Genomic DNA, 26861 nt, shown 5'->3' with positions numbered 1-26861 from the left:
CAAGAAAAGAAGTAGCTAGTTCTTTAAAAAAATAAATAAAATCAACAAAAATCTGACAAGACCGAGAAAGATAAAAACAGAGAAGATACAGATCACTAATATCAGACATGAGCAGCAAAAAAGGCAGATGTTACAGCCATTAAAATGATAACTAATGAATGCTACAAAAAATGTCATGCTCATCAACTTAACTATGTATAACAAATGGAGCAATTTCTCAAGAACCACAAATTATCCAAACTGAGCCAATATTAAATAGATAACCTGAATAGCTCCGTAACTATTTAAGAAACAAATGGCATTCGGAATAAAACAGCTCCCTCTCCCCAAAGTCTCCAGGCCTAGAGGGTTTCACTGGAGAATTTTAACCAACATTCAAGGAATTAACACCAGGGTTATACAAACTCTCCTAAAAAATTGAAGAAGACAATTACTTACCAAATAGTTTTATAAAGCCAGTATCACCTTCACATCAAAACCAGACAAAGACAGCAAAAGAAAAAAAGAGAACAACAGACCAAAGGATGTCACTAATTTAGAAATAAAATCTGCACCAAAATATGAGGAAATTGAAGCAAGTAAGGTTAGTGTAAAAAGAATTACACACCTGACTGAGTTAGATTTATTTCAGGTACTATGCTTGGCTCATTCAGCAAGTCAAATCTCAAACACAGCAGATACCACCATTAGCGGTCAATGCTAACATCATCAGGAATAAGACAAATCAGATGTAGATCCCATGTTAGGATGCAAAGAGAAGATCCACAGGATCACTTCTGTGATACACTTGTCAAAACACACATGATCTAAATCTGAATGAACAGAAAAAATCAAAAGAGTTAGGCAAACTTTTTGTCTCTAGGAAGAAAGAGCCATATAAATCTGTGCTGAAAATTAAAATTACATAAGTCTGATGGCACTGTAACAATTGTAACACCTCCAAACATTGACAATGACCACAGTACCTGAACCAAAATGATGTCTGTCTAAATGTAAATTTATCATTATGTATAGTGATGAAAATGGTAAAAGACGAATGAGAAATCAAGTAACTTCACTAAAGTATTCATGAAAACTTGCGTGTTTGGTTATTGAAAGAGCTCACACTTTGACAGTTTGAGGATATAAAATTGGCTTTCATTGGCAAGATCCAATTAAAAGTCTTTCACATCATATAATTTAAAAAAAAATTGGCATATATTGTTGAGATGCCTTCCAAAGAATATATTCATTTAGACTTGACTCATTAATGTATCCTAGAGGAGAAACTCTTCTAGAGGACCGTATCCAGCAGCACCTGGAAATAAAAGTAAAGAATTATATTCTTTACCTAAAAGATTTTGTAGGAAATAAGTGTAAGCTAGTAAGAAAGAGGCAAGAACATTATTGGTGTTAATAAGAATGATAAATATATATGTAAACAGGCAATACAAAACTCGTATTGTAATATTAATATTATATTATCATATTATTATTATTATATTAAATATTATTGCCCATAGTTGCACATTAAATTAATTATCATTGTGGTTCAGCATGTGGTTTTCTCAGCTCCCTTCACTCATTCAACAACCACATGCGAAGGAACTATGACAAGCACTGGAATGACAAGGTGAAGATGACACAGTCCACATGACCGACCTCAACAATCGTATACTGTAATATGCAAAGAGGAGAAGCAGGGAACACCCTGCAGAGTCAGAGAGACCATAACAAGTATAAAATGGGCACTCTTTTAACACAGACAAGGGCCATCTGTCCAAGTTTTCTATCAGTAGAGTACACTTTTTGGTAGGAGTGATACATAACTTGATAGCTGAGGGACAATTATCAGATAGAGGGAAGAAGTAAAGGAAAACAGGTGGCCGTGAGGAGGTACATTGTGGAATTCTAAGTAGTCTAGTTTTTGAGATGCTAGAACAGAGGGGCAGTGTAGGGTATGTGGCAAGATATGAAGTTGAAAAAATTGACAAGAACCACATTGATGTGGGTGATGTTTCCATGCTAAGAAATATGGAACCTTTTCTGAGGGCAAAAGTATGCCAGTGAAAAAGTAGATGATGGATTTAAAAGGTCACAGGTCAAGTGACTGCTTATGAACTATAATTGCTTGGCTTAGTGTCACTAGATGAGTCTGGGGGTTTTGGCCTTAAATCATTATCATAAACGTAGAAAGCTGATGATGCCTTCGTTTTCTGAGAATAGTTCCAGTGTGCTGCCTGACGCATGAATAGGTTCATAGGGATGGTAGAGTGAATAAAGTGCAGATCCAGAAAATAACAAAACAAAACATAAATTTCATGAGATTTCTCTGAAGCTATGGAATATGATAATGAAATCATGAAGCATAAGTATACTGTTCAGTATGAATGTTAGTGTTTTCACATCTTTCACTAGATTCACGTAAGAGGAAATATTTAATGTAGTATCTATTAACCAAATAATAGAGAGGGATGCCACTTCTTACAGTTGATTTCAGAAATCAAATCATTACTCTCAATTTAATTCATAAAATTTGACAGCATACCTACTTCTAGTCCTACAGTTATTTCTTCCAACTCCTGCTGCATCTGAAATAAGTCAAATATTATTTATAATCTTCAGGTAAACCAGAGACATTTTCATGGCATTGCTAGAGAGACTAGACTTAACTTGAGGATTGCTTAAATAGAGAAATAATCACATAATAAAATAAAATTCCTATTTATTTCACATTTAGATAACAGAGTGTGTATGTGTGATGCTGTCTACAATCATCTAATAAAAAAGTACAATTAATATTGGTCTACTGAATATACATGACTCCAAAAAGGGTGACATTTTCTCTTATCAGTACAAAGGTTGGACAATTCAAATCACACTTTCACATGAATGTGTTACTTTGAAATTCTTAGAAAAACTCTACCCTTTATAAAACATGATGAGGTTTTTTCACTGTAATTGATTTTTCCTTAAAATAAAATTTTTATTTTCCACTTCTAATAAAACTAAAATATTAAAGTATGTTCTATGCTACTAACATTTTAGCACAGAATCATGAATACACACATGAAGAAAATGGCACTGTCATAATGTCATGTGAATATTCTACTGGCTAAGATTAGGTAAAAATATTGTGCTGCCTGTCTTATGACTGATATTTTGTCATATGAACACTAAGATCTCCCAAAATTTGCTTGAAATAAGGATAAATATAGGTTAGAGCCAGTTTTCAAACTTAGTTTCTTTGATTCACGATGTTCTAGAATTAGAAAAGAGGTCAAAAATATATAGCTCATGAATTGTAATTTTTATTTCTTTTCAGAAATTAGTACCAGGTTTTGGAAACATCTGGCTGCTTATAGTTGCAATTTTTAGTTATTTCTAAAAATGTGTGAAAACATTTCTAACTATTAATGTATTGTAAATGTTCTCATATAGAGGATTCTTGTTTAACTCCTTTGTATAAAAGGTATTCTCCCTCTAAATGCCCAAAACGGGGCCTGAAAGAGTATATTCAAGCTAATAAATATATTGTGGTGATAATCATAATATGACATCTGATGCCTTCACAAATGTCTGACTAACACTTTCCCCAGTATTTTGAGAGACTGTTTTCCAGAACACTTTTGTGAGAACACCACCATAGAAAGGCATGAACAAATGAATAATCTGATAACAGTATTACCAGCCAGCTGTTGTAAAAGTACAACTCAATACCAGATAAAGGGAGAAGGCTTTATCAACAGAATCTTACGTTACCATTAATAAACACTATGTAAAATGTACATCGTAACGTGACTTGAACTAAGGGCCTATTAATGTAATAATCTTTTCCCAGGTTACATATGAAAGCTCAGAAGGGAAAGGGATGGACCCAGATCCCAGGAAGGGAGCTGCTCTGGGAGGGGCACCCAGAGGCTTAGGAAAAGGGTCTGGAGTATTGATGCTTCTAGTTTTGTCCTGGCTGGTGGGAGGCTTGAGTGATTTTATCTATATTGACAAGTGATACTGTCAAATATTAAATGATGTTTTAAAAGACTCTTTCATTTTATTCTTACTTTCCCCTTAAATCACACATTTTCCTCATATTTCCCTTACTAGAAATTCAGAATTGTTGTCGCCTGAAGGGCAATACAGTGCCTGGCACAGATTATAGAAGGAAAAAAGACAGCAAAATGTCTTGATAGATTTTCCATCTTAGTCATCAATCATTCAAGTGATGGCAAGATAGAGAGACAAAAGTGAATGCCATTTTAAAAGTTCAAGTACATGCCTCATTTAACTAAAAAGTGCTGTGCAATTGCCCACCAATAGGCAAATTTTACAAAACTTGAGATTAAAAGGCTGTAATTACTTTAGCAATTAAACATGTACTTTTATGTAAGGAAATGACAAATCTTTTAATTTAAAAAGAGAAGTTAATCTTTGTAGTACTACAGGTTTATTTAATTCATAAAACTTACCTCTCTTGGACTGCTATAAATAATAAATATCCAGATGTGGTTAAGTGTTTGGATGCCAATCATTCCCTTGTGACTAAGGGTGGAAACTTTGAGATGGTAGAGGAAAACTTCAAAAGTGTTATGAACCACAACCACAGCCAAACTAAAATCAATTGGAAGGAAGCCAAAGGACCTCTCAATATACTTCCTGTTATTACAGAAAATTCAATCTCTAACATCTAACTTAAATGCAGCCTTTAAACAAATCTAAAATGTGTCATTTTACTTACATGTATTGAATAACATTACTATCTGGGTATCTCTTGAAAATGAGAGCTGCAGGGAATTTAAGAAAATAGAAAACTTTCTCTTTCCTCTCTTTATTAACGCAGATAATTATAACCGTTACTAATCATGCATAGGTCATTTAAACAACTCAGTATTTCACCAAACTAAAAACAGTAATTATATCAGAAATCTGAAACCCAAAGGAAAGAAGATCATATAACTAACCTCACTCAAGTTATTCTTCAAGCTGGTATCTAAAGTCCATGGGCAGGAAGAAGAAAACAGTGAGTATTCTCTTCCAGGAAATTCTCTGTGAAGACCTAACCCATCAACAACAGTTCCAGCAGAAGCTGACTCTGTGCTCATTGTACAAGGGCCAGAGAAACTTCTGGTCTCCTGTGTCTCTGCAACAAGACTGCTACTGAACGCTGCTGGCCTCTCAGTAGCTCTGTGAAGATTGCAAAAAGACAAATGTTTAGTATTTCATTTTTTCTTAAATGATTCCTAAATGATTACATTTTCAAAAAGTGACCATAAGAGTAAATGGAACTTCCCAGTAAATAGTGTTTTAACTTTGAAGATGTGTCAAAGCATGCCTACTCTGTGCAGTTACGCTTTCACAATTGTTCCAAAGAAGTGAGTGTGTGTGTGTGTGTGTGTGTGTGTGTGTGTGTGTGTGTGTGTATGTGTGTGTGTATATATATATATATTCATATTCCTAGGGGAATTGCTAAAAAAGAAGTAATTTAAATAAAGTAAGGAGGGTAGAGAAATGTCTATCAATGATGCAGCAATGTATGGCTTAACAAGTAATAATTGCTGCCTTCTGCAATGGCTCTATTTATAAGATTCTTGTGGATGCCATAAGAAACACTTGTATTGAAAGGAATAGTAAGTGAAAATGAACAATGTGAATTTATCAGTTTGGTGCAATATAATGGCTATTTCACTATGTACAAACATATCAAAACATCATTTTATACTCCTTAAATACACACAACAAAATGATTATCCCTATGAAAAGGTAGATTAGTAGTATTCCATAGTTACATATCTGAAATTTTACTAATCCACTCATGTATTGATGTGCATTTGGGTTATTTCCACATCTTTGCAATTGTGAATTGTGCTGCTATAAACATTGGAGTGCAGATGTCTTTATGAAAGAATGTCTTTTTGTTTGTTTGTTTGTTTTCTGAGACAAAGTCTCACTCTGTTGCCCAGGCTAGAGTGCCATGGCATCAGCCTAGCTCGCAGCAACCTCAAACTCTTGGGCTGAAGCAATCCTTCTGCCTCAGCCTCCTGAATAGCTGGGACAACAGGCATGTGCCACCATGTCTGGCTAATTTTTTCTGTCTATGTTTAGTTGTCCAGATAATTTCTTTGTGTTTTTAGTAGAGACAGGGTCTTGCTCTCGCTCAGGCTATTGCTCAGTCTCAAACTTCTGAGCTCAAATGATCCACCTGCCCCGGTCTCCCAGAGTCCTAGCATTACAGGTGGAAGCCACCATGCCTGGCCCTAGAACATCTTTTTTTCCTTTGTTTAGATGCCCAGTAGTGGGATTACTGGCTCAAATGGTATTTCTACTTTTAGCTCTTTGAGGTATCTCCAAATTACTTTCCACAGGGGTTGTGCTAATTGGCAGTCCCACCAGCAGTGTAAAAAGTGTTCCTATCTCTCCGTATCCAGGCCAGCATTTGTTGTTTTGGAACTTTTTGATAAGGGCCATTCTCACTGGAGTTAGGTAATATCTCGTTGTAGTTTTGAGTTGCATTTGCCTAATGAGTAGAAATATTGAGCACTTTTTTATATTTGCTGGCCATTATTCTGTCTTCTTTTGAAAAGTTTCTGTTCCTGTCCTTTGCCCATGTATTGATGGGGTTGATTGTTTCTTGTTGTTTTCTTAAGTTCTATATAGATTCTTATTATCAGCCCTTTATCAGATGTGTAGAAAGCAAATATTTTCTCCCATTCTGCAGGTTGTCTATTCACGCTAATGATAGTTTCCTTGGCTGTGCAAAAGTTTTTTAATTTGATCAGGTCCCATTTGTTTATTTTTGTTGATGCTGTGATTGCTTTGGGGTTCTTCTTCATAAATTTTTTGCCTAGGCTGATGTCTGAAAGAGCCTTGCACCTCTTATATTATCCTGGACAGAGATCGAGCCCGTCCTTTGATGTGAGGTATCACAAGGGTTGAAAACATGCACCACATGTACTCGCCATCAAATTGGTACTAACTGACCAACACTATGGTGTTCACATGGTAGTAATACTGAGTGGGTGCTGGTCGGGGGGAAGGGTAGAGGGTAAACCCACAACTAATGGAAGCAGAGTACACTGTATGGGGAAGGGACATGCTTGTAGCCCAAGCTTGGGCAGGGCAAACAGTATTGTATGCAACTGTTAGGTTTATTACAGGTAGAAACCCAAAAAGGATGTATAGGACAGAATGTGGTTAATGCAAAGCTTAGGCTCATAAAACAATAGCCACAGCAGTCTGGGGAGACCCCGGACTTTGTAGATCAGACAGTTGCAGCCAGCATTCCTTCCCGCTCCCTCCCTGATGTAGACCAAAGCTATCCCTCCCTAGGTCTCCTGATAAGGACTATGCCAGAACAGAAGGATGGATGCGACTGGGGAAAGGGGCCATAGGACTTGGTCATTTTAAGAAAAATGTACTACAAACAACTGTTGTGCCCACTGTCCTCTGCTGCCCATAGCAGGAAGCAATTCTCCACCTGCCAGTGTGGCCCAGAAACAAAGAACTGAACACAGCTGGTGGGAGGGGGTCGGCTATCCCGGTTTATAAAAAACCTGATTGAACTCCCTTCTGTGTTGACACTTCTGACTCAGCCCACCCACACCCGGGTGAATAAACCAGCCACATTGCTCTCACATAACCTGTGTGTGAAATGTGTCCTTTAGGTCATTCATTCACCCTTTCAGTAACCAAAATGTTTGTACCCCCATAACATCCTGAATAAATAAAAAAAAAGAAAATGTAGAAATTATTATTTTTGGTAAACCAATATAAACAAGATAATTTACTGAGTGCCAGAATGCACCAAAAGTAGTTGCAGTACTTGGCTATTTGGTTCGGGCTGTAGTCTTCCAAAAAGGAGTCAAACTCATTAATATTTTCATTTAGGGGGATGGTGACAAGCAGTTTTATGACAGTATCCCTCTCTAAATCATAAAGCTTCCAAAATACTTAGCTCAAGGACTATCAGGTCAGGTTAACTACGTGAGACTATTAAGGAGAAACAAAGCCAGATAAAACAAGAAAAGAGGGAGAGATGTAAACTGTCCTGCACTCCCATTTTAAAGGCAAGTTTATTTATTAATATAATTTTCCAAAATTATATTATCTAGCTAGCTTTCACTTCCCACTAATCTCATGAACCTGTCTTAGTAAAAGGCGTGCTTTCAAGGCAAATTAATGATCTTAACTTATTTTCCATTCCATATTTTGACTTACATTTTTAGTTTCTTTGGCAAGTATTTTCTGTCTTCTAACTCTAATTGATAGAAGTGTTTATATTTTTCCAGTTCAATACAATGAAAATCTTCTGGAGCAGTTGTCATATTGGAGACTTGGGATTCAAGATTATTCATTCTGAATTCCCTCTGACTGCTTATTGCAGCCAGATGATTCTCTCTCAACTGTCGTCTGTATTCTTCCGATGCTGCTTGTGCCTGAAACAAATTAAAAGGATACATTTTTAGCAGTGACAACCTAAACAATTCTTGCATATTTGTTTCCTTCACTTTTGAATCAGACGGTGATTTTATTTGATTTTGCTTTATCTTAGTTTTTAGAGAAAGTATCTCCCTGTCACACAGGCTGGAGTGCAGTGGCCCAGTCGCAGTTCACGGCAGCCTCCAATTCTTGGGCCCAAGCGATCCTCCTGCCTCTACATCCCAACTAGCTGGGACTGCAGGTGTGCACCACCATGCCTGGCACATTTTATTATTTTTGGAGAGACGGGGTCTCATTATGATGCCAAGGTTGGTGTCGAACTCCTGTTCTCAAGTGATACTCCCATCTCCACCACCCAAAGTGCTGGCAGGCATAAGCCACCACACCCATCCTCAGAGAGCAATTTTAAATACATGACAAAAGAAGATGAGGTTTAAAATACTTACCAGCAATTATCAACTAAATCGATCATTCAATTTGGGTTTTAAAAAATTTAATCATTCATAAATTAGTACTCAAGGAATCTAATAATCTAAAGAATAGAAATAATTTACAATTTTAAAAACTGAACATTGTAACACAAGTACAATTCAAGAGTATGGTAGAATTTCTAAATCCCATTTTTTTTTTCTTTTCCTAGTACTATTGTTTTATGCTAACTGCATGCTAACTGGCCTAAATATACAAATGATTCTCTAAGGTGCATCACTACTCTCAAAGATAAACTGAAAATGTTAAAGGGAGAAACAAACGCCACCCTCATTCTAGAAATCTACAAAACCAATTGCTAAAAGTGTAGTAGAAAAAACACACACAATGTACATATGACAATATAATCTGCAGGGAAATGAATGCAAGTGCAGTTCACACTTAACTAACCTGTAAAAATAGGTTGACTTCTCTTAATTTTTCTGCAATAAACTGTGTGGCTTTTTCTTGAATTTCCTGCTCCTACTGTTGAACCTGACCACGGTCTACCATGTTCTGTTCCAACCTAAGTGCCCGTCAATTCATGACTGGATTACTAAAATGTGGTATATGCATACAAAGAATATTACACAATTGTGTATGACAATAAGAAATGACAGTGGTCTAGCACCACTTATACTTTTCCTGGATTGAGCTTGAGCCCATTATCCACAATAAGGTATCACAGGATCAGAGGAATAGCCTCCACATGTACTCACCATCAAATTGGCACTGACTGATCAACACTATGGCGCTCACACGGTAGTAATATTTTCCAGGAATTAGGGGTTTGGGGAGGGCATAAACTCACAACTAATGGACATGGTGAGCATGGTAGAGGGGAAGAGCGTGCCTCTAAACCCTGCCTGGGTGAGGCAAAGACATAAAATGTAACCAAAACGTGTGTACCCTCATAATATCCTGAAATAAAATATAAATTTAAAAAAAGTATTTTTTATGTATAACTTTTATTAGCTGGAAACAAGGTATGTTTCTAGCCTGATATTGCAAATACATTTATCATCTAGATATGTTTATATTCAACTAGATTCAACATATGGTCACAAACAAAGATTACTTTAAATTTTCTTTCAGGAACTTTGAAAAAGATTTATGTTTCTTGATACTTACTTCTTCTGGTTTCCCTTTTTCATTTTGATACAGCCTTTCTTTCAACTGATTGCATTCACCGATTAACTGCTTAATTCTATCTTCTAGCAGACGGGTTTGCTTTCCGTTCTCAGCTAGAAGGTTTTTCACAGTATCTTGAAATTGCTCTCGCATATTCATCAGTGTCTCCTCTTTATGCTCTGCTCTGCTGTGAGCGTACACCAGTTGCTCTCGAAGCAACATATTTCCTCTTTCTAGTTCAGATATTCTCTCCTCTAGATATTCCTGTTGTCCAATGTATTTCTTCACTTGATATTGTTCATTTTCATACATTTGATTGATCTTTTCCATTTGACATTCTGTTTGGTAGAGGTGTCTTTGGACACATTCCAAAGACAGAGTCTTATCTCTCAGAACATTTCTTGTGCTATGGAACTCATCTTCCAGGCTACCGATTTGACTTTGAGCCTTAGAACAGTTTTGACCAAAAGTCTCATGGTTTTCTTTGAGATCAGACACAGGTACATTTATTTCATTCCGTAAGCAAAACCACTCATGTCCTGCTCTCTGGAAAGACATTTCGACGTCTCTTCCTGACATCAGAATTTGATCAACGTATTGATCATGTATTGCAGCAGTCAGTCTAGAACTGCAGGATGCAAGTTCTGCTTGCAGTTGTTCCTTGCTCTCTTTTTCATTTTGTAGTTGAGCATTTAGCAAGGCATTCTCACATGCCAGAGCATTAAGCTGGTCACTATACTGAGATACTGTGTCTGTTAACTTTTCCACATTCTTTTTCATGGTCATTTGAAGGTTCTCATTCACTTCTTCCACAATTTTAATGTGGTTGATATACTTATTTTCTTTTTCCTCATTCTGATATTTTATTGTGGCTATTTCCATTTGTAGCATGGCTATTTCTTCATGCAACATGTCATTTGTACACATGAGAAATCGTTCTTTTTCATAACTCTGACAAATCTAAGTACAACAACGGGAACTTTTAGTTAGCACTCAATGAAATGACATATGATTTCTTCTTAAAATAAAGGAGAACGTATCCATTTATACATTGAAAATGATGCAATAAGAGAATATCCAACTGGAAATAGAAGATGGATCAAAACCTCACACTGTATAATAGAGCATAAATTCTCAAAACATCAAACATTCATTTCTGGAAAATGAATCCATGAAAGGAAAAAGGAAACCATTAGAGAATTTTTAAGAATCTCAAAATTGGAAAAGCCTTTCCCTGAATTACAACAAAATCAAAGGCATAAGAAGAAAGATTTATAGATTTGACTACATTAAAAAATTGGGTTTACACTGTAACAGCTAACCTCTGCGTTACCCATAGGAAGAGACTTAGCTTTGCATATATTTGGACAGATAAAATTTCCTTATAGATATTCTACCTTCCTAGCTATTTGTAGTCAGTGTGTATGGTACATTGGTGGACAAATGATGTATCTAGGCTTTGTCCTACACCATTTCTACATACATCAACAAACTCATTTAGTTATCACAGTTCTGAAAAGGAGAGGTTAACAATGTAGGCAAGCTGTGGAATTTCCCCCAGGTCTTCTGATTCTACCTCTACCAAATCACAGTTACTTCTCTTGTGTAAGCATATAAACACAAAGGAAGCCTTTCATTTCAAAACACCAACCATAACTAAGATAACATTGATTGAGCTCTTCTTAAGAAGATCATGAATTGCCATCACAATGGCTCTTATTTTCTCCTGGTTACAATGTTTGAAACCGTAATCAGTGTGAACAGGGGAAAATGCACTCAATCATTTTACTAGGAATAAAACAGTTATCAAAAAATTCTCACTAAGTCTATGTTATGGCATACTATTGTTTGCAAAACCTCTTTGTACTGAAATAAGACACTACTTGGAGCAAATTGTAACTCCTCTCCACAGTGAGGAGCATGGCATCCCAAATATGGTCTCTGAACTGGCTGTGCTTTTCCTCCTTAACCATCAGTGCAAGTAATAAACTAACCTCTCCATTAATATATCAAGGGAATGGAATCACTTCCCAAAACTAGAACATCTATTCTTAGTAGCAAGGGATTTGAGATTATGAAAATACCATCAATTCCTACAGAAAACATTAAAAGCCTCTGATTTGGATGAGGCCATTGTGACTATAACTACTGGACTATGGCAGAGAAATGTAACTAAATTGAGAACAATATTTTATTCAATGGGCCAAAAATGCCACCACCATCACCGCCATACATGTATAAATACACAGACACGCAGCTTAAAATACTTTATACTTTCCAAGATGCATATAGTTTGTGTTTTACATATTAATATATACACATACAAGCACACACAAACACGTATGTGAAAATGACTAAAGAAAATACCTGAGATTCCATTTCCCTCAGAGTCATTTCTGTTTCAGTTTGTGTGTAAAGTTGATTGGCCAGAATCCAACCTTGTAATTGTCTGGCATTCCGCTCTCCATATAGCTGCCTCTGACTCTCGTTGTACTTTTCTGCAAGCTAGAGATATAGTAAAGTTTTTGGTCTAATAGCATCAGGGAAAAAAGTCCAAAAAGTTAATTAAGAGTATAACCTTTAACAAAGCTGTGAAAAGCAAGAGCTTATGAAGACAAGGACTTTTATGTCTCAAGAATTACTCCAATTTTAATTGAATAAATGACAGCTAAATTCATCAAAGAACAACAATTTTAAATACACACATATATAGTACTGTGAAAAAAAATTTACAGAACATTAAACTAGTTTCATTAGAGTTTCAAAGCTATAGACCTTACTGTAATATAAAAATGCCTAAATTAACATTTTTATTAGTGATTAAACTCAACTTTCCCTTCATTGCTCCATGCAGAACGCATATACTGAACACTTATCAGATGCCAATATTTATAATAAGGAATTTTAGCTAAAAATGCCATAATTCATTTTTAAGATAACATTTTTCTTGTGTTTTAATCCTACATAACATATATTTTACCAAATTGATGTAAGCAATATTGTTGACATAAAGTTAATCTGGGGAAAGGAGATGGTTGAAGTTCTGACTCGGGGGCGGGGGGGGGGTGATGGGCGGGACATGGCAATATATATAACCTGGACTTTTATACTCACATAATAAGCTGAAATATAAAAAAAAATAGAAAGTTTTACCGAAGATCAATTTACCTCAGACAAATAGTTTCTTAATATATTCATTTCTGCATTCAGTGTTTTGACAGACTCTTCAGCTTGTTGTTTCATTTCAACTTCTTTCCTGCATTCCTCTTCCTTTTTTCTTATCTCTTCTCGAGTGTTTTCATGTAACAGATCAGCATTTCTTCTCTTCTCTCCTTCTTCTTTTAAGGTACATCTGCAATTAAATACACTTATCTTTTAAAATTAGTTTTTTGTAGAAAATACAAAGTCCACTTTATGATCTGCCTCTTCATATGTTGGTCTATTATCCTAATAAAATTTCCATGCTCTTGAATATTTTTCCTACTTCTCAGGTTTTTAATTTCTCATTTCAGTCTCTTCCAAAGGATATAAAGAGTACTGATGAAAGAACTATCTGCTAACTGATAAGTTTGTGTTACTAGTACCTCTGGTAAATATTATGGAAAAGAATACTGGCAATGATCCACTAAAGATACAAGTTGAAAGTTTCCTTGTTTTCACACAGTCATAATTACCCCTCAATTAGGGCAGATCATTTCAAGTTAACTAAGTTTTAAAAAGTCACTGTTTATAAACAAGCTTAGACATTCAGTAGAAATAAATTGTCAACTTCATGACATATTGCAGGTATCCCTAACAATAATTTACCGTGTAGGAGAGCACCTTCCCATGTCTTTCACAGAACATGTATCTACAGATTACCATGATCCAGGAACAGCCTAAGGAGTCCAGTATCTATTACCCCACATCTTTTGCATTTCTTTGTTTGGTAACATGTTCAGTGTATCTTGCTCATTATTTTATATTTCATAAAAAATTTTAAAATCTGCTTTGGAACAAGAGAAGATCTAATATTTAATTAAATAACATAGGATAATATGTATTTTAACATAGAACTTTGAATTAACTTTATCTCTGTATGAGAGAGTGATGTTGAAGAAACAAATCCGTAATTATGTTCCATGTTACTTTTTGTTCCATGCATATTCAGAATAAAAGCATATAAAATTTTTAAAATTCATTCTGGGTTGAGAAAAATGGCCATTTCACATTCTGTTCAATTGTAAATTAATATGAAGTTTCTTGAGAAAAAAATATCAATATTGATCAAAGATCTTTCTTTAAAAGTTCCTATACTTTCACCAAAAGTTCTACATTGAAGAATTTATTCAAAGTAAATAGTTAGAAATGTAGGAAAATATTTATATCAAAGCTGTTCCTTGTAGCATTGATTATAATACAGAAAATTTTAAAATTCAAAATATAATTTCTGGAATAATGAGATTTCCAAATTTTAGACTTCTATGTAGCCATTAGCATTAAGTAGTAAAAGAATATGCATTTGTTTATTAGTAGACATATTCACAGTTTATAACTTACTGTCTTACTTTGAAGAATTTCACACTCTACAACATCACAGATTTTACCCCTGTTAAACCCCAGAATGGAAGTAGCAATTACTCAAATTCTCCTGTAGATCTTTAGTGTGAAGTAAACAGTACATGCAAACATTTCTTTAAAACTAGGATGTCATACCTCAAAGTAGAGAGTTCACATTCCCATACGGCTTTTTCATAATTTAACTGTGACATTATTTTTTTGGCTTCATAGAGCTCATCTTGCAGAACGCTAACCTCGTTTTCCATTTTTCCAATTTTTATTGTGAGTCTTTCACACTCATTGCTTTTAAGTTCTACTAATCTTTGCTGGGAAAGAATGGCATCTTGCATTTTCAATAGGATAACAAAATCTGTATTAGGGAGAAAACAATAAAGATATAAAATACATGAGTACTTTTGGGATATAAAGGACTGCACATTTAACAGTCACTCATTCATACAATGAACAAATATATAGCAAGGGCCTGCAATGTGGAGGACCTTACACCCAGCTCTGAAGATAAAACAGATAAGACCTCTGTTCTTATTTAAATACTTTAAGTGTGGTCAGGAACAAAGACAATTATAAATTCAGATAGATGCTATAAGTAAAGAGAGTTCTATGAGCACTTAAGAAAAACTGATCTACACTGAGCCCAGCGAACTGTCTCTGAGGAAGGGATGGCAACACTGAAAAACAGAAGATGAAAGGAAGCAGTTGAGCAAAGGGAGAAGGAAAACATTCCAGCCACTCTACAGCCTGGGCTGAAGCTCCACTGCAATCTGCTTCCAGCCAAGTTGGAGGAACAGGTGCTGATTGACCTTCTTACCTGAAACAACCAGAACAAAATAGACAAGGCACATTAAACAATGATTTTCAGGAAAGTGGACTTCAAGCAATGGAGACCATGATCCCCGAAAGAAAGGAAACAAGTGAGCTAAGCCTTATGAATGCCTCAGCCCTCTGCCTTGACAGACGTTCCAGGCCATGACTGAGGGAGGAAAAACCTCAGGTAGAGTCTCCCAGACTCCCCGAGTTGAGGTGATGAAGCTGAGAGTCTGGTAAAACCAAGGCAGAGAGAGATCACAGGACAGAACACTGGATAGGAGAGAATAGCACAGGGAAAGAAACCTGGAGACCTGCAGAGATCCCCTGTCGGGTATTTAGTAGAGTAACGAACAGTGCATGTGTGCTAGGAAACTACCTAAACCAAGGGTGGGGGGTGGGGAAAAGCTAAAAGAAATAGAGGAAACCATGCCTGGTGTTCACACAGAGCCAGGAAGAGTGGCCATTCCCATGAGCCAGGCTGGGAAAAAAATCATACTAGCAAAAAACAAGCAAATTAAAATTTTAAAAATATTTACAACTTCATCAAACAATGAAATACAGATAAAACTGGTAAAACCAAGAAAACCTATACACTGAAAACTATACAATATCACTGAAATAATTAAATTCCATTATATAATTGGAAAGATACCGTCTGGTGCCAGAACAGTTGAATATCAATAACCAAAAATGAACTCAAAATGGAACCATAGATCCAAATATTAATATAAGCCCTAAAACTAGAAAACTTCCAGAAGAAAGCACAGGAGAAAGTCTTTGTGATCTTATGCTGGGCAAAGACATTTTAGACATGCTATGAAAATCAAAATCCATAATTGAACAAATAGATAAATTGGACTTCATTAAAACTATAAACTTTTTCTCTTTATAAGATACTACCAACAGAAAGAAAAGTTAAACCACAAACTGGGACAAAGTCCTTGCAGAAAAAAAACAAAACAAAAACATTGTTAATAAAGTAAAAGTATCCAAAATGTATTTTAAAAAACCTCCAAAAAGATAGTTCACAAAGAAGTCATAGAGATGGCAAGTAAGCATATGGGAAGATGCTCAAGGTTATTAGTTATTAGGATAATGTATATTGAAACCATTATGATATGCACAATACACACCCACCAGAATGCCTAAAATTTAAAAATTCTAAAAAATGGCACAACATGGTGTTTGTGGCAATACAGCGCAACCGGAACTGTCAGATACTGCTGATGGCAATGAAAAACTGTACAAATACTTTGGAAAACAATTGAGTAGTTTCTTAATAAAGGAATAGAAAGGGGCATGAGGAGACTTTTGTGAGTGATGGATGTTAACTATCTTGACAGTGGTGATGGTTTAATGTCTCCATATGTGTCCAAAATTATCAAAATGTATATTTTATCTATGTCTTTATCATATATTAATTATGCTTCATGAAAGCCATTGATTAGAGCGACAAGCATCTAAGATGGTGGCTGGAACACAGAGAGAAAGAAGGGTAGAAAATTATGCAGTATAATGCTGGAGAATTGAGATCTTTAACCTTATAGCAATGAAAGATGATAGCTGCGTTTTAAGCAAGGGAGGACCATGATGAGATCTGGAGTTTTCAAAATATATAATTATAGTTGAAGAATAGACCACAGTTTGGGCAGCTAGGGTAGAAGGGAAAACAGTTTTAAGTGTATTCCAATATTCTAGGTGGGAGTTAATGGCAACCTGCCCTTGGCTATAGGTAGGAGGAGAAGCAGAGTCAACAAAAAGACTGGGCATGCCATTCACACAGAGAAAAACACAGTGGAATTATCATAACTCTTCAGCTGAGAGTGCACAATATACATTAGTTCTAATTGTACATTAACATAAAGTATATTTCTGGGATGAACTCGTGACTATAGCACATCAGTGCTGTATGGTGCAGTGCTAAGCAATGGGTACATATATGTTACTTAGGATACGTAAGAAGGTCTTACATTTATACAATGGTTCTACCTTTACAATACATTCCAAGCTGTTCAACAAGCAAGATAAAATGCTGATAGTAAGAGGAAGGCAACTCACAATCCTCTGGGGCTGTTGCAGATGACCAAGTTAAGTCATCATGGTCACCCATAGACTGTATTTGTTCTTTCACCTACAAAATAAATAACACTGCTTCAATATGTCTCCAAATACTCATAGCATAAAAAAATGTACAGAAGTGCTAGTTATCCAACTTTTATATGAATAAAATCATAGGTTCTTCTAAAAGAAATGGATTTTTGTTCGAAGGATACCTTTATCGATGCCTACTGCTTCTTACCACTTTTTCAAAGCAAATGACTTTACAACAAAATGTCCACTATTTTCTTATTTTATGTTGTATAATACATATTCTAACAATATTTTTGATAATTTATTTTTAAATACCTTGTTCTTTTCATTAGGTGTTTTCTTTGCAGGACTGGAAAAACACAAACAATTTCTTTCAGACAAACAATAAATATATGAAATACAAAGAATAGCTAAAACTTTTGTATATATAAAATGTCTAATTTTTATATGATAAAATTCATATGTAAATTTATTTCTCCTCTTCAAAATGTTACAGGTAATTATATTTACAGGCAATATAAAATATAATAATTTTTACAAGGAAGTTTAAATGATAGAAAGTAATATGAAGAGATACAGAAAATATATTAATAATATAACAAAGAATTAAATTTAGATCAAGCTTTCTGACATTCAAAACAAAAGGAAACACATCTTAGCTACATTATTTGATAGAAAGAAATCTATCAGGGTATTTTTATTGTGATTATTCTCCTTTTCACTAAAAACAAGCTTTTACTGGCACTGAAACCTACTTGGGAAATCATACTTATGTCCTTATATGAGGGAAACGTTTTTCTCATGATGGTATTAGCTAGCTCATTCCGAACTTATTATGCAGATACTATGCATTATTTTAAGCACTGTGCATGTGGTAAACTCACTTTTGTCCTCACCAAAATCCTGTGAGGTAGGTGACACATTAGGTATTTTATAAAGGAAGAAGCTAAGCACAGAAAGGCCACAGAACTTGCTCAAGCCCATAAAGCTTGTCCGTAGAAGACCCAGCATTCAAACCCAGGTTTCTGACTCCAAAGCATGGGTTTCCCCATGTGATGTGAAAGTAACATTTATTTTTAAGTGTTTTAAGTGGGATGATAGCAGAGGAAACAATATTATCATTCCATTTCTTTCCAAAATCATACATAATAATTTCTAAACCTTACAAATGTTTTCTTAAAAGGTTTTATACTCAACCAATTTTGGAAACCTATTTTAATAAACTAAACATTTATTTTTTCTACAGAACGTCATCAGCAAGCATTCATTTATCTATTCAACTGTTCATTCATGCATTCAACAAATACTTATTCAGCATGTAATACATGTGAATGACATTGTTGGTACAATGAAACTTTATTTTATACTTTAGAACTTTATAATCCAGAAGTAATAATCTGTGGTAGATCATAATAGTTTGCTTTTTTATTGTACATGAAGAAAGCCCTCCCCACAATCTAAATAATTATAAAGTTGACACATATACCTGATACTTTAGAGCACCTTACCAAATCATAGGTATTTATTATGCTACTGGCAAAGGTACTGTAATATATACATGGTCAAAAAGAAATGTTTAAACTGTAATAAATATGCCTTAAGTGTCTGTGTGTTTTTACTACACTTTTTAAAAATCCTATCTATTACAGTTTAATTTTTAAGTCATCATTGGCATCTTTATTTTTTTTTTTATTTATATATATTTTTTTTATTTCAGCTCATCATGGGGGTACATAAGTTTAGGTTATATACATTTTCCATGTCCCACCCATCCCCCCGAGTCAGAGTCCCAAGCGCGTCCGTTCTCATTCTCCAGACAGTGCACCTGGCACTCATCATTTAGTCATACCTCCATCCCCTCCCCCCCCCCACCTCCCTGGGTCTGCACCTTCAAGCATGACCATTCCCCAGAGGGTGTGCAACGCACTCATCATGTAGGCATACACCCATCCCCTCCCCCCACCCCCATCCCAGTCTGATATCCAATTGGTATCCTTCCCTGATGTACATTTAGGTGATGATCAGGGAAACCAGTTTTCTGGTAAGTACATGTGATGCTTGTTTTTCCATTCTTTGGATACTTCACTTAGTATAATGGGTTCCAGCTCTCTCCAGGAGAACCAAAGAGATGTCGTATCATTGTTATTTCTTATGGCTGAGTAGTACTCCATGGTATACATATACCACAGTTTACTAATCCATTCGTGGATTGATGGGCACTTGTGAAAACCCAAATATAAAATCATCCTCATATAACTATCTAATCTTTGACAAAATAGACAAAAACATACTCTGGGGACAAGAGTCCCTATTCAATAAATGGTGCTGGGAAAACTGGATAGCCACATGTAGAAGACTGAAACAGGACCCACAGATTTCACCTCTCACAAAAATCAAATCACGGTGGATAACAGATTTAAACCTTAAATGGGAAACAATTAGAATTCTAGAAGAAAATGTAGGAAAGACTCTTACAGACATTGGTCTAGGCAAAGAATTTATGAAGAAAACCCCTAAGGCAATCGCAGCAACAACAAAAATAAACGACTGGGACCTGATTAAATTAAAAAGCTTCTGCACAGCCAAAGAAATAGTCATGAAAATAAACAGACAGCCTACAGAATGGGAAAAAATTTTCGCATACTACACATCAGATAAAAGACTGATAACAAGAATCTATTTAGAACTCAGGAAAATCAGCAGGAAAAAATCAAACAATCCTATCAAAAAATGGGCAAAGGACATGAATAGAAATTTTTCAAAAGAAGACATAAGAATGGCCAAAAAACACATCAAAAAATGTTCAACATCCCTAATCATTGGCATCTTTAATTCAATTAGAAAATTTCATTTCTGAACCAGTTCTGAAGAAATAACATCCTACTATAAAATCATACATGAATAGAACTTCTAAGGACAATTAGTTTACTACAAATGCTTAAAACGTAATGTATGAAGGTTTCTAGTGCTCAGACATGTAAACAAAATTAAATTTCCTTCTCTACTTGGTCATTCCCAACAGCATACAAATATATTCTCTAAAAGCTTCTAATTTAAAATAAAGAAATAAAACTCCCTTGAATCCCACATTCTTCTTCAGTTATTACCCATTTCTCCATTGCCTTTCCCAGGAAAATGTCACTCAAGAGCTGTCCATGCTGTCCACTACAGTCAGGGTTCCATGGTAACCATTTATTGAAACTGCTCCTTTCTTGAGCTACTTCACTTAGGACAATGGTCTCTAGTTCCATCCACTCTATAATAAATTGCAACTAGCTAAGGGGCACACACAGACACACAGGGAACTGAAGTCATTGGAAATCAAGCAGGGGGAAATAGGGAAAGGGGCACAGACCGCCCTGAAGGGTATACTGAACACTGCTCAGAGGATACGGGCACACTCACAGCCCTGACTCAAGTTTTACAAAACCCACCCATGTAACAAAAACATTTGTACTCTCTTAATATTTTGAAATGAAAAATAATAATACTTAGCTTAAAATACAAAAAAAAAAAAAAAGAAAGAAACTACTGCTCTACTCCTTGTCCAAGTTCACTTGTCCTCATCTTAATCAATCATTTCACAGCATGGATACAGTTGAGCATTCTCTAGTTTTGGCAGACAACACTATTATATTTCCAGTAAAAGTAATCACTGCTGACATTCTTTCACAAGGACATAAAGGACTTAGAGATTTTATGTTCCTTCATTCTATTTCACTTCAGGCGCTGTCATCACTCACACCTCCAGGTACTAAACTGGCCTTCTCATACACTGCTCGTCACAGACTCGTTTGAGGTCTGTTTTTCATTTTCATTTTTCTTTACTTCCCTTATATGCAATGCAGGACCAGTACTTTAAAACAAACACATAAAAGAGATAATGTTTTCTAATAATTCTATTGACAATATATAAAAGGGAATTTTTTATAAACTTCTACATCTTCTCCATTTCAATTCACTTATTAATTTAAAAAAATATTATGAAGCACCAACAATATGCAAAGAAATACATATTCCTTGCTTCAAAAAAAAAGGTCAAATGCAATTATGATACAGTGTGATACACAAGACTGAATCTTTTTGAAAAGTTCTACATGAGCCCAGGGAAGGCTTCACAGAACAGACAAAATACATAAAAGAAGCTCACCAGGCAAAAAGTAGGAGAAAGCCAACCAACTTAAGGAAAGAATGTGAGTACCAAGATGAGGCACAGGGTGTCTAGGTGTTTCTTAGGAACTTGAAAGGAAAAGTGTAAAATACATAGAAGCAAATGCTGAGAGGTGAACGCTACACTGACCTTGAATCCTACACTGAAAGCTGGGAGCTCACTGCCTACAAGAAATGATTCTTAGGCATAGGAGCAATAATTAGATTTGTGCTATATTTTTGGTTTTCTGTTTAAATATGACAATGTTTCACTTCAAAAGTTATAAAATAGCATGAAGCACACATAACATGAATGTAAGAAATCGGCAAATATCTTAGGGGAAATCCTTACTTTTAGAATACCTATATATCATTCTATATAGGATTTATAAATGGTAATATTGTGATGAATTATAATTTTGTTTGAAAATAAAATAATTTTTTGACTTTTATATACTTTTAGCCTAGCTAATTCTAATGTAAATAGTAAGATATACCAACAGAAAAGTGTATTTACTTTTTTGTGGAATAAACACATGTGTAAGAAAATCACTATCATATACGTATATGAATTTACAAAGAAACCAAAATTTCCCACAGGAGATTATGTTAGGAGTTGAGCATGAGCCTTTAAATATATCAAAAACAAAAACAAAAGTAACAGCTATAAAATGAATCATGTAGATAACTGTTCTGTTTAAGACTAAGCAGGCCAGAAAGAAAAGGGGGTTGGGGAGAAATCTTCCTGAGAGCAATTATCAAACAACTGCTCTTGACTCAAACTGCAAAATAAGTTTACGATTCTAGAATAACAAATAGTTTTCATTTTGAACATAGTTGATAGAAGGCTGATTACAACACAAAATGTCTGGTCCTCACACTTAGAAAATGACTGATCTGTAGCCATGGTAACAAATAGCCACCCCCAAGTAGTTTTAAATCTAGTCAATCCATCAGTGACCACTGGCCTCATTCACCAATCAATGTCAGCCACTTGCTTCTGAGAGACAGCCAGTCAGACACAAACTCATTCCAATAAACATGCCTGGGAGTGCCCAGCACTCAACCACTGTGTCACTCAAATAACCGTGCTAGTACAGATGATGTCAACCCATGTATTCCTCTGAAAGGCTGCCAGTCCTTCAATGCCACTCTTCCCAAAACCCTGTGTAAGATCAGCAACTGCTCTGTCAGAAGAAACTGCCTCACCAGCATAGCTCTCTTAGTAGAGAAAGCAATAAATTCCAACTTCATCTTCTTATTTCAGATATTGAAGGCTCACCATTCTTTGGAAAGAATTGTTAAGTCCATTAAAATTACCTCACTTATATTTTACTTTTCTTAATAAACACAAATGAAGTTTGCAATTCCTTTGATCTGTCTTACCATATGTAAAACAATCATCATTACAGTAAAAGAGTAAATACTGAGTAAACACATTATTGGGCTTTTCTCCCCAAATGAAAACAAATAAATATACAGAATATAGCTTATTAAAGTGTACATAAGAATTCAAAAATGCATAATCGCTAGGTAAAGTTGTCACAATGAACCCATGTCACACTTTTAAATGAGATTTAGTCTAATGATTAAAACAATACCCACAGGGTAAACTCCATACACTCAGTTAATACAAGTGTATGGAGTAGGTCCTTATGACATTACATGCTAGGCTGTTTTCCAGACACAGGGGTATGGCAGTGAACACGCAAAAGTCCTATCATGAGAGTGAAGGAAACACACAATGACAGTAAACAGAACAGCTGGGCAAACTGCATCATATGTTAGAGGAGAAAAGGTAAAGCAGGATAATGAAATGTTTATGTGTTGGAGAAGAGGCATGGTGGAAATGTTAGCATGTCTAGAAGAAGCCTTGCTGAGAAAACAGTTGTTAAGGAAAGAACTGAAGAAATAGACAAAAGGAGGCCAGAAAGATTTCTGAGGGAAACCATTTAAAATAGACAGAACTGCCAAGTACAGAGGTGTGCCTGTAGAGTTTAAGGAATAGTGAGAAGTTCAATGAGGGAGTAGCAGAGCTAAAGGGATTTAAAAAAATGGAAAATTAAGGCAGAGGGACTAAAGATCAGATCATGTGCTTCCTTTTAGGTATTAAGAAGAATGGTGACATATACTCTGACTGAAATGGGAGGCAATTGGGATGTTCTGAGCAGAGGAATGACATCCTCTGACTTGTTTTAATATGAGCACTGGGTTAAGCACTGATGGAAAGAGGACTAGAAAAAAAAGACCATTTAGGAGTGCGTTACACTCACCTAGACAGCAGATGGTGGTGGCTTAGACATTGGTGGTGGCTTCACCAATCTGTGAATGGTTTCTGCATCTATTTTGAAGGAAGACCTGACAAGATTTGCTGACAGATTTGGTATGAGATGTCAGAGACAGAGAGGGAGAAAAAAAGAGGGAATGAGAGAGAGAGAGATGTCAAGGATTACACCAAGGTTTTTGCCAGAGTAACTGAAAGGGTTCCCATTAACTCCGGTAGGAAAGACTCCATGATGAGGGTGAGGTATAAGAAAGAACATCAATAGCTCAATTTTGGACCTCGTAAGCTGTGATACCTAATAGCTAACCAAAGAGGGAGGTCAAGTAGGCAGTTTTGTCTATAGGTCTGGAATTAAGAAAATCATTAGCACACACAAGGTAGTAAAAGTCATGAGAAAGAAGCCTGAGGACTGAGCCCTGGGACACTTCAATGTGTGAAAGGTGGGGTGTGAGGATGAACACACAAAACAGACTAAGATGGATGAACTAGAAAAGAAGGAGGAAAAACCAGGTGAGTGAGTGATACCCTGAAAGTCAAGGGTAAAAGGGATTATGGAGGAGAGAGTTTTTCACTGGAGAAAAGATTGCTGACAGAGTGAGTAAAATGAGGTCTCAGAAATTATATCTAGATTTATTAAAGTGAAAACCAGTGGGAACTTTGAGAAAACCAATTTTGCACTAGAGGTGGGAGTGAAAATTGCTGGAATGAGTTCAAGAGTGAATGGCAAAGAAATTCAAGTCCATGTGCAGACACTAGGCAGTTTTTTCAAGGCCATCATACCTAAGTGGCATGATCATGGGCACTCTAATGTTCTTCTTGTTTAGCTATATATTTCAATCACTATAAAATAATTATATAGCATATTTTCACACTTTAAATGTTTCCAAATTGTATACATATGGCATTTTAAAAAACGCCAGACCAAGGTATTAAAGAATAAATTCACAAAAATTATAGAATTACAAGATCCTATGAACATTTCTAGATCATATAAGCTGATTTTTGCTTATACTTTTGCCCATACTTATAAGAAAGACCACAGAAACACCAAAACATTCAAAAGTAGTATTTTTGCCTTTAGAAACATCATCCAATTGCAGGATATTTTATACTCATCAAATATAGAAAGCAATCACTCATACTAAAATACTGATTCAAGGACAGGAATAAAAGGGGTAAATGCACAAAATAATCTCATTTTTAAACTGAATGTTTGTAACATATAAAGTCACTGTAGAAAATACGGTATGATGCATACTGACATATATTTAAAAGGAAGGTTAATGCCATGAATTCAGGCTATCTTTACAAAGAAGATTCACCACATTAGCAGCACCTTGGTGTTGGCACGGGGGTCAGCAAATTAGTGTCTTGGGGCCAAGTCAAGCACGCTGCCTGTTTTCATAAGTAAAGTTTAATTGGGACACCACCATGTCTATTTATTTACTGTCTATCACAGTTTGTGGACTACAATGAACAGAGGCCCTGTGGTTCACAAAGCCTAAATCATTTACTATCTGGCTTTCTACAGAATGAGGTGGCCAATACCTGGTTAGTAGATTAAAGATCCTTTGATGTATTTTAGTAAGTTTTACCCAAAATATGAAAATGTTTATATGGGATATGGATATGCAATCCCTTGGCAATATCTGGATTAATGTGAGGATCCAGCAGGTGAGCACTCATGCATTGAGAACAAAACCCCAACAAATCAATAATTAGCAATTCTGTTGGGAACAAGGTAGAGCTGCAGTGTAGCATGCGGCATCCTTTTGAACCTCAGCAGATATTACAAGAATTCTAACATAATTTGCTTAAGATGTGTCATCAAACTATATGCTTTAAATATCCGTCAATTGTGAAGTAATCAGTACACTACAGATCTAACTTTGTTGTTTAAATGGTTGCATATGACATTATTATATGGACATGACAATGTAACTATTTCCTTCTTGATTGGTATGTAGACTACCTCGAAGTTTTTGAGATGATGATGTTACAGTAACTATCTTTAACATGCATATACATGTATGCACGTAACACACTTGTATAAATATTCTGAACACACATATATTATAGATCTTTGACATACATAGGCTATTTTATGAATATATTGGCTTCTTGTATGTTATATACAATACAGAATAAATGTCCTTAACTCGTATGTGTTTACATGTGTTTCTACAAGTCATGTTTTCCTGCAGCATCTAGTCCCAGATCCTAAGTTCCTGGTAGGCCAAAGGAGTGACATATTTGAAGTGTTGATACATGCTACTAAATTACACTTCAAAAAGGATTTGTCAATTTTATTTACCAACAGTGTATCAAAATGCATTTTCCTCACATTTGCCAACACTGCTAATCTTTTAATAAAATGCCAGTATCATTGGAAAATATGTTACATCATTAATGTGCATTTTTCTGATCACCGAGCAAGGCTGAATATACCTACGGAAAGCATAAAATTTGTTAATCATGAATATTAGTCCAATTAGAATTAATTGTATAGCACAATAAAATTATCTACTGTTAAATATTGCTACAGGCTTACCTATCACACACTTCATTCTCCATCCTAGGAAATTGCCAACTGTCAGTTTTTCTACTCTTTCTTTCTTGAAGTAATGCGTCATCGTCACTGTCATCACCAGCACCATCACATAGGTTTTCTGATGCTGCCATTTTATTGCTTTTGTGCTTCTCCTTTTCTTCAACCTTTAATGAAAGCTTGATAGTACGAATAATTGTTATTACCTTATCAATAAAAATAACTTTTTCTCTTTTCATTGATTTTATCCCTTGACTCACCTTAACTGTCATATTTTTAATCATTAAATATTTTGTGCTTACTTGAATATTATTGTACATAATTATCATATAATTATAATTATTATGGTATTATTGAAATTTTTATAAAGTCTACTTCATTTCTGTTTGAGTGAATGAAACAGAATTTTCC

At 35.3% G+C, this 26861-nt stretch overlaps 1 protein-coding gene across 14 annotated transcripts in view; it reads right to left on the bottom strand.

The window, feature by feature from the left end:
- LOC123629983 (ankyrin repeat domain-containing protein 26-like) overlaps positions 1 to 26623 on the bottom strand; it is a 47241-nt gene extending 20618 nt beyond the window's left edge. For 4 of the 14 annotated variants that reach the window (XR_006732482.1, XR_006732485.1, XR_006732480.1 and 1 more), the window contains exons 1-10: positions 26454 to 26623; positions 14707 to 14920; positions 13180 to 13363; positions 12379 to 12516; positions 10012 to 10971; positions 8191 to 8408; positions 4938 to 5160; positions 2528 to 2570; positions 608 to 812; positions 439 to 465 (exon numbers count right to left, since the gene is read on the bottom strand). Coding sequence is in view for 2 of the 14 variants with exons in the window: in XM_045539322.1 (XP_045395278.1) it covers positions 1257 to 1297; positions 2528 to 2570; positions 4938 to 5160; positions 8191 to 8408; positions 10012 to 10971; positions 12379 to 12516; positions 13180 to 13363; positions 14707 to 14920; positions 26454 to 26559 (2127 nt within the window). In the remaining 12 variants the exon portion in view is untranslated. Of the gene's footprint in view, positions 1 to 438; positions 466 to 607; positions 813 to 1115; positions 1298 to 2527; positions 2571 to 4937; positions 5161 to 8190; positions 8409 to 10011; positions 10972 to 12378; positions 12517 to 13179; positions 13364 to 14706; positions 14921 to 26453 lie in introns of those variants that run through there. The other 10 variants (XR_006732484.1, XR_006732487.1, XR_006732483.1 and 7 more) reach the window with 4 other exon arrangements.
- Between the last annotated feature and the right edge of the window lie 238 nt (positions 26624 to 26861).

This window comes from Lemur catta, unplaced genomic scaffold (assembly GCF_020740605.2).
Source record: "Lemur catta isolate mLemCat1 unplaced genomic scaffold, mLemCat1.pri scaffold_66_ctg1, whole genome shotgun sequence".
Lineage (NCBI taxonomy): Eukaryota > Metazoa > Chordata > Mammalia > Primates > Lemuridae > Lemur > Lemur catta.
This window is presented reverse-complemented; position numbering and strand designations above follow the sequence as displayed.